At 39.9% G+C, this 8,751-nt stretch overlaps 2 protein-coding genes across 2 annotated transcripts in view; one reads left to right on the top strand and one right to left on the bottom strand.

Annotated features, from left to right (window-relative positions):
• The window catches only part of Su(var)3-3 (lysine-specific histone demethylase Su(var)3-3), a 149,912-nt gene that overhangs the window by 63,536 nt on the left and 77,625 nt on the right, over positions 1 to 8,751 (bottom strand). The window lies entirely within an intron of this gene.
• On the top strand, positions 107 to 7,685 carry Tollo (Toll-like receptor Tollo). The gene has a single exon (XM_015317716.2). The coding sequence runs from the start codon at positions 2,301 to 2,303 to the stop codon at positions 6,033 to 6,035; it is 3,735 nt and encodes a 1,244-aa protein (XP_015173202.2). The 5' UTR covers positions 107 to 2,300; the 3' UTR covers positions 6,036 to 7,685.

Raw genomic sequence — 8,751 nt, 5'->3', positions numbered from 1 at the left:
ATATATATATATATGAAGCGAAACTCGATGAGAAAGAGAACTTACATGGGATAAGAAATAAAGAATAAACAGAGAAAAAACATGGAAAACGGGATGATGGTCGTCTTCTTCTTCGTCTTCGTCGTATTCGTCGTAGGTATTTTCTTGTAAAATCGACGAATCACTCTCTCGATCCTTCGTAAACTCGATTCCACGAGCGAAGAGAAACTCTCCGACGAAATAAAAGCAAGCAAAAGCGGGAGCGAGTGAGTGAACGCTCGCTCGCGCGAGCAAGAGCAAGCGCATTAAACAGAAAAAGAGAAAACACGAGGGATCGTCGTGTCTCGGCTTATCTCGAAGATCGAAGAAGAAGAAGAAGAAGAAGGAAGAAAGCAGAAGAAGAAGAAGAAGAAGAAGAGAACGTCTAGAAAAATTATTCGTTTCCAGTTTCGCGGATATTCAACGTCCTGAAAGAAGAAGAAGAAGAAGAACTTCTCCTTGATACACAGGAGCAAATACGTTAAAGGACGAGAATGATTATGATTGCAAAGAAAGTAGTGTTGAACGATTTTCAATGTTAAATAAAAAAGAAAGAAAGAAAGTGTTGAGTGGAGATATGACACGACGAGAAGAATAAGAAGAATAAGAAGAAGAAAGGGGCTAAGGGTATGGGGGAGGTTTAAAGAGGAAAGAAAGGTGAAAAGAGGTAGGTAGAAAGAGGAGGATGAGGAGTGTCCAGGCAAACATACAAATGATCGAACGAGGAAAATTTTCTTCTCTTAGCTTCTCGCTCGTGAACGGTATATTCGCACAAAGGCATTAAGCAAACATCCTCTTTCGAGATTCCATTCTTTCGTGACAGAATCGTAGAAATGATGTGAGAGAAGAGATGACAGGAGGGCAAGGTTGCAGGAACGTATCGATGTGCTCCTTCTGAAAGAGAGAAGAAGAATTGTGCGAACCGAGAAGTAGAAGAAGAAGAAAGGGAAGAAAGAGAAAGAGGAAACTGTATAAGAGCAAGAGTTAGAGAAAGAGAGAGAGAGAGAGAGAGAGAGAATGAAAAAGGTAGGAAGGGAAGGAAAGGGGTAGGGGCAAGAAGAGAATAAGATAGAAAGGGACGGAGTTTCTGACGATGAAAAGAAGAAGGCGGGACAAGGAAATAAGAACGTAGTGGTGGATGGAGGCTGCAGATGCTGAGGAGCCACTGTAAGGGCCCGGAGAGTGTACCTGTCTTGTTTTTATAGGCTTGCCAGAACGTCGGGTCCTGGCTACGGAGGACGACGACGACCAAGACGACGACGACGACGACGACGACGACGACGACGACGACGAAGACGACGACGAGGACGAAGCAGAAGAAGAAGAAGAAGAAGGAGAAGAAGGAGAAGAGGAAAAGGAGGAGAAAGAGTAAAAGGAGGAGATACCAAGAGTAAGAGCAAGAAAGGTGGGAGAAGGAAGGCCGGCTGCGATGGATACGAAAGGGGTCTGGGAAGTAGCGGGGGAACTGTTGAGGGCCGGAGGGCGACCGGAGGGGCGAGGTAAGAGAGCGGAGGAGCCAGCTTGGGCCTTACAACTTGCCAACCAGTTCTCGGAGAACCGCGGGTCTTGCCAGAGCCGTATACACGAGCGTAGAAGCCCGCGACTATTTTCTTCTCTTTCTTTCATCTTTTATACTTACTTCGGCTCGGCACAATTCTGCTTATTTCTTCTTCTTCATCTTATTCTTCTTATTTGTTTTCTTACTCTTATTCTTCCTGCTACTTGTTCTTCTTCTTAGCCGAGAAAGTCGATAACTTTTGAGATCAGTGAACTCCGCGATCCGTGGAATTTCTTTACGGTACGTTTCGTTCCTTGTTACACCGCAGACGTAATGTCGAGTGGACGAAGTTGCTACTTCTGCTGCAGTTGGTGCTGCTGCTGCTGCTGTTGCTGCTGTTGCAGTGATTTTCTTTTGGTTTCAATGAGAATGTCGTAAAACGAGCAGAGATAATAAATAACATACATAAATTGATAGAATATGATATAAGTGAAGTGTATGTATACGAGTGTGTTCATTTTACTCGGATACGAAGAGTGTGTCTTGTGTGTATTGTGAATGGTTCACCAATGTTTGGAATAACAAAGTATAATAGAATATAAAAAAAAAAAAGATAATAGTGGTTTTAGATGGATCGGTGGTGCGGGTATTGTGACGCGACGCGGGTGCATCAGCGTTAGAATTGGATATATTTATATAAGCTAGTGTGTGTGTGTTAAACAGGAGTGGTGTTGATAAAGATTTTCATGGGATATTATTGAGAAAGTGGAGGAACGGCGAAAAGATGCGGGGTAGTCCTGCTTTCTTCGCCATATTACTCGGCACGATATTTGGCGTCCTTGGTGCGTCTCTCAGCAAAGCTTTGAGGTACAAAGCACCGGACGAGTGCAAATGGGTGACCGCGGGTGATGCCGAGGATGACGTTTCTTTGGTATGCCGTTTGAGGACGATCAACAGCGAATTGGAGAACACGAATTTCAGCGTGATACAACCGCAACACACGGTTAGATTACGTCTCGAATGCAGCGACGCTTTATTCTATCAAAGTTCCCTGACCGCCGGTAGCTTCAGGCCGTTGGTAGAACTTCGTGAACTCGTCATCGAGTATTGCAAGATAGGTAATCTCTCGGACGACGCGTTCAAAGGTCTCAGAGAGTTGCGTAACTTGACCGTTAGGACTCACAACACCGACTGGTCGGCAATGGCATTGGACGTTTCAGCTGGTGCATTCACGGACGAGCTTCGTCAATTAGAAAAGCTCGATCTGGGTGAAAACAATATGTGGAATATACCGGAAGGTGCGCTATGTCCTTTGATCAACTTGGAAATTCTTAATTTGACGAGGAATCGTTTGAGAGAGGTGACGAGTTTCCGCTTCAATGCCATCAGCAAGTGCTTGTCCAGCTTGAAAGAACTCGATCTTAGCAACAACAGCATCGAGTCATTGCCTACCGCCGCCTTCTCCGGTTTGACCAGATTACACAGCTTGGATCTACGGTGCAACGCTATAGGCTTTATGGCGGATCGTGCTTTCGAGGGCCTCTCCTCCCTGGCCATCTTGAAACTCGCCGATAATCGTCTATCCAGTTTACCCCCCGAGCTCTTCAGCGACGCAAGAAGTATTCAAGAGATTCACCTGAGAAATAACACGTTGAACGTCTTACCGCCCGGTCTATTTGGCGAACTCACCCAATTAATGGTGTTGGATTTGTCGCGCAACGAACTAACGGTTGAGTGGGTCAACGCCGCGACCTTTGGTGGTCTTGTCAGATTGGTCGTTTTGGATCTGTCGAGCAATAGGATAACTCGATTGGATCCAACGGTATTCCGTGATCTTTACAGTCTACAAATTCTACGGTTACAGGAGAATCTGTTGGAAAGTTTACCGGAGAATACATTTTCCGCGCTTTACAATTTGCATACATTACTGTTGAGTGACAATAGATTGACCGTGATAGATTCTACAACGCTCAGTGGCTTGTACGTTTTGAGTTTGCTATCTCTCGACAATAACAGAATACATACGATACATCCGAGCTCTCTGAGGAACGCCTCGTCCCTCCAGGACCTTCATCTTAACGGTAATCGACTGACATCGGTGCCGGACGCTTTGAAAGCCACTACCCTCTTGCGTACTCTCGACCTCGGAGAGAATCTCATTTCCGAGATACCGAGAGGTACCTTCGACCACGTGGTACAACTCTACGGTCTTCGGTTGACCGAGAATCACATCGGTAATCTTACCAAGGGCATCTTCGATCGTATCAAAGAATTGAAGATCTTGAATCTATCGAGGAATCGTATACAGCACATCCAACAGGGCTCGTTCGATGAGAATCTCAATCTTCAAGCGATACGTCTCGACGGGAATCAGTTGACCGACATCGGTGGGCTCTTCACCAATCTACCAAATCTCGTATGGCTTAACGTCAGTGACAATAAATTAAAGTGGTTCGATTACGCGATGATACCTACGGGACTACAGTGGCTCGACATACACTCCAACGAAATACGTGAGCTAGGAAATTACTTCGAGATCGAGAGTCAATTACAGTTGAGTACCTTCGATGCCAGCGAGAATAAGCTGACAGAGATAACCGGTAACGCGATACCGATGAGCGTCGAATTGCTCTTCCTCAACGACAACCTCATATCTAAGGTGCAGAGTTACTCCTTCTTCAAGAAACCAAATTTGACGCGGGTCGACCTGAAAGGCAATCAGATAAGGAACCTCGAGCCATATGCGTTACGCATCAGCGCGGTACCACCGGAGAAACCTTTACCAGAGTTCTACATTGGTGACAATCAGTATTTGTGTGACTGTACAATGGAATGGTTGCAACGTGTTAACCGACAAAACCAAACACGCGTTCAACCAAAAGTTATGGACCTAGAAAGCATATACTGCAAACTTCTCTATGATCGCGAACACGCGTTCGTGCCGTTGGTCGAGGCATCTCATTCCCAATTCCTCTGCAAATACGAAACTCACTGTTTCGCTCTATGTCACTGTTGCGACTTCGATGCTTGCGACTGCGAAATGACCTGCCCGGTTAACTGCACTTGCTATCACGATCAATCCTGGTCAGCTAACGTAGTCGACTGTTCGAACGGTGGTCACACAAACAAACTGCCCGAACAGATACCGATGGATGCAACTCGGCTCTACCTCGACGGTAACGATCTTCGCGTCGTGTCCAGTCACGCTTTCATCGGTCGTAAGAAGCTGAAAGTCCTCTTTTTGAACTCGTCCAACATCGAGATCGTGCAGAACAGGTCGTTCAACGGGCTACGCGACCTCGAGGATCTGCACTTGCAGGACAACAGGATACGTGAGTTACGGGGACACGAGTTCGAGGGATTGGACGCTCTTAAGCAGCTACATCTTCAACGGAATCAACTCGGCTCGATCGGCAACGACACGTTCGTGCCGTTACGTTCCTTAAGAGTGCTCAAACTTCAGAGTAACCGTCTTATTACTCTGCCAATCTGGACGTTACCCTCGTCGATCGAGGTCAGCCTATCGGCTAATCCGTGGTCATGCGAGTGCGATTATCTTCAAAGTTATCGGGAATGGATGCGAGAACCTGACGTACGTGTAACCGATGCTGCCGAGTTACGTTGCGTTTACAACATCACCGAGTTTGATGCTTACGGCGACGAGATATTTACCGACGACGAGTTTGGTTTTGCCATAACGACAATCGATGATCGTGAAACGAACGGTGGTAATGTAAGTGTCAGTTCAACGTGTACCGGTGCTGTCGCTATAGACAACGAAGTGCATAGAAATTATACCAAAACTATCATCGAGAAACAAATTCTTCAAGATTATTTACCACTGTTAGTTGCCACATTGGCTAGTTCATTGGTGATCATGTTGTTATGCATGCTGGCGTTTATTTTTCGTCAAGAATTACGCGTGTGGTTTCACTCCCGTTTCGGCGTACGAATCTTTTACAGAAATCACGAGGTCGATAGAGATGATCGAGATAAACTCTTCGACGCGTTCGTCAGTTACAGCTCGAAGGACGAGGCATTCGTAGCCGAGGAATTGGCACCTGTCCTGGAGATGGGAAATCCTTCCTATAAACTTTGCTTACATTATCGTGACTTTCCCGTTGGAAATTTCATAGCCGATACCATTGTACAAGCTGTAGAATCGTCGCGACGAACTATCATGGTATTATCCGAGAATTTCATCAAGTCCGAATGGTGTAGATTCGATTTTAAATCGGCACATCATCAGGTGCTTAGGGATCGAAGACGTAGGTTGATCCTCGTATTGGTCGGTGACGTACACCAACGCGATTTAGACCCAGACATACGTTTATATTTAAAAACCAACACTTATCTCCAATGGGGCGACAAGCTCTTTTGGGAAAAGCTTAGATTCGCGTTACCGGATGTACCGAACAATCAAAGGACCACTCAGAGAAGTAGACAACCGCCACCGGTCCGACGGCAACACAACAATAGAACGTCCAATGGATCGCGTACGGTTTCCGTACACATATAAAAACACTTTCTTCGATCATCAACTTAATGTGAAGAACCATCTTTCTTCCTTTTAGGACCACATCTTTTCTTATGGTGATCTTTCTAGTGCGATTAAACTGATTCTGTGTTTCATCGGTTTCATTTTTGTATTTCTTTTCTTTTTTTCTCTTGTGCGTGCAATAGAGAGAGTGTAAATAATATTATGATCGCGAACGAGCGAGCTGTATAAACGATAAACGTTAACGTTATGTAGAAAATCATATGCGATATACATATATATATATAAATAATATACAGAATGAAGAAGTTTGCTGCGTGTATGTTTGTAGGTGTGTATATGATTAGTATGATAAAACACGTTCGTTGTTTTTGTACATAAGCAGAGAGTGAGAGAATGCGAGAATTGAATTACGGTGCTTCTTCCGTCGTTAATGAAAGTAAGAGAGAGAGAGAGAGAGAGAGAGAGAGAGAGATATGTGAAATGGAAAAAGAAAGAAAGTTATTCTTTGTAAAGTACATGAATGAATACGATTGTGCGTGCATGTGCGTATGTCTCTCTCTCTCTCTCTCTCTTAGAATGAGAGAGAAAGATAAACTTACTATAGTTAGATTTATAAAAATTTCGTTGTAAATATTATCACGTGTTACTATTTTTCGCGAATTACAAAATGTCGAGTTCGCGATTAATAGATCGATAATAGAAACCGATTATATCCCCACCCCAAGACCCCCGAAATCGATAATTTTGTACGATGCGCGAGTATAGTCTTGTATGATAATTTTGATACTTTAAGTAAATAAATGCGTGCGTGCGTGCATGCGTGCATGCGTTCGTTCGTTCGTTCGTTATTTTATTTTATTTTTTTTCAACGTCACGACGTTTTACTCAACAACGAAAAGAAAAAATTAAATAAATAAATAAATAAATAAATAAATAAAATGGATGATTAAATGTAATTAAATATACGCGACGATATTCGATTATTTTCGTCGAGCTGCGCGGTGATACCACTTCCTAAAAACCATAGTTGTAATAATAATTCATGAGTTTTTTTTTTTTGTAATAGTAATAGTATATGTAACACAAATATGTAATTTCTTTTTCTTCTATTTCTGTTCTATTTTCTTTGCGTATTTAAAAATTATTAACGCAGAACGAGAGACGTGCCACAGTGATAAAAATAAAAATGAAATAAAATATAATATTATTATTTTAAATAAATAAATAATTGAATAAAATTAAAGAGACAAAAAAAAAACGAAACAAACAAGAGGAAGAAAATAATGAAAAGGTAGAGATGGATGTAATAATTAAAAGGGAAGAAAAAAAAACAAACAAACAAACAAAAATAATTAATTAATTTGTAAATTAATCATTTTGTTGTAAAGTACCACGCGAATATATCTCGCGAACGATTTTTATTTATTTCCTTTCTTTAAATTAAATAATTTTTACTGCGAATACCTGTTTTTATCCACGTTTTATTTCAACTCTCTCTCTCTTTAATTATATATTACGAATTTTTTAAAGGAAAAAAAACACAAAAATTTGTATTTAACGCTTAAACAAATTTAATTTTTGCATTTGACAAAGATTCAAAGTAAAAAAAATCATTTTCTTATTGTACGAAAAATACAAGTAGGCGTATATCGATACTTTGTATTTCATTATTCACCAAATCGATTAACTCAACGTAATAAATAAAAAACGTTAACAAAATTAATCACAAAAATTTATATATATATATATATATATATATATATATATATATATATATATATATATATATCCTTGTTATATTATTTATTATTTAATTACCAAAATTGTTTTGTCTTAAATCATTTTATTATTAATATAAGACAACAATATTTTTTATTAATAAGAAAAAAAAATTCAATTTCCAAATCTAAAATCTAAATCTATTATTAAAATTATCAAAATGGTGTTAATCGTTTTGGATTTTGAATAATTCAAATATGAATTACTTTTTGTCAACGTAAATAAATATCATAAAGTAATTTTGTTTTATGTAGAAAAATTTCAATATTCATTTTACTTTTTAACAACAGACATTTCGTAAATTTGGAAAATTTGCAATCATTTTTAAAACCTCATTGGAATGTTAAAAAAAAAAGAAATGTTTTGTATATTGGGGGGGGGGGGGAAAGAGAAAGAAAGAAAGAAAGAAAGAAAGAAAGAAAGAAAAAGAACGAAATTACTTTTGCAGACAACCGAAATCTTTTCATACAACGTAAAAAACCTTTTGAATTTTTAGTTTCGAGAACACGCCTACTAATCCTTAGAATGGATTTTAAGCGAGTGCATGCTTATACAATTTTTCCTTTCATTTCTTGTTATTTGTTCTAAACTTACGAGCCGTCCAGATCCCTTTTGTCCATATTTTGCAAAAAAGGGAACAACAAATTATTCCGAGTATAAAACAGAACGCAAGTAAAATGTACTTATGTAAAATAGAAAAGTTAAAAAGAAAAGAGAGAAAAAAAAAAGAAAAACAAGAAGAGAAGAAGGAAGGAGAGAAAGTAAAAAAAAAAAAAAACAAACAAACAAACAAACAAAAAAAGAGGTCAACTCAAAGTTTGAAAAGAGTACGTAAAGAAGAATTATTATTTTTTTTTTTTCAGAGCCTTGTAATGTACAAAAAAAAGAAAAAAAGAAAAAAAAAATACGTGCGTGAAATTTGTTTTTGTTTTTCTTTTTTTCTAACTTTCCTCTC

This window comes from Polistes dominula, unplaced genomic scaffold (assembly GCF_049000335.1).
Source record: "Polistes dominula isolate Pdom_NZ unplaced genomic scaffold, Pdom_raw_medaka contig_31, whole genome shotgun sequence".
Taxonomy (NCBI): Eukaryota; Metazoa; Arthropoda; class Insecta; order Hymenoptera; family Vespidae; genus Polistes; species Polistes dominula.
This window is presented reverse-complemented; position numbering and strand designations above follow the sequence as displayed.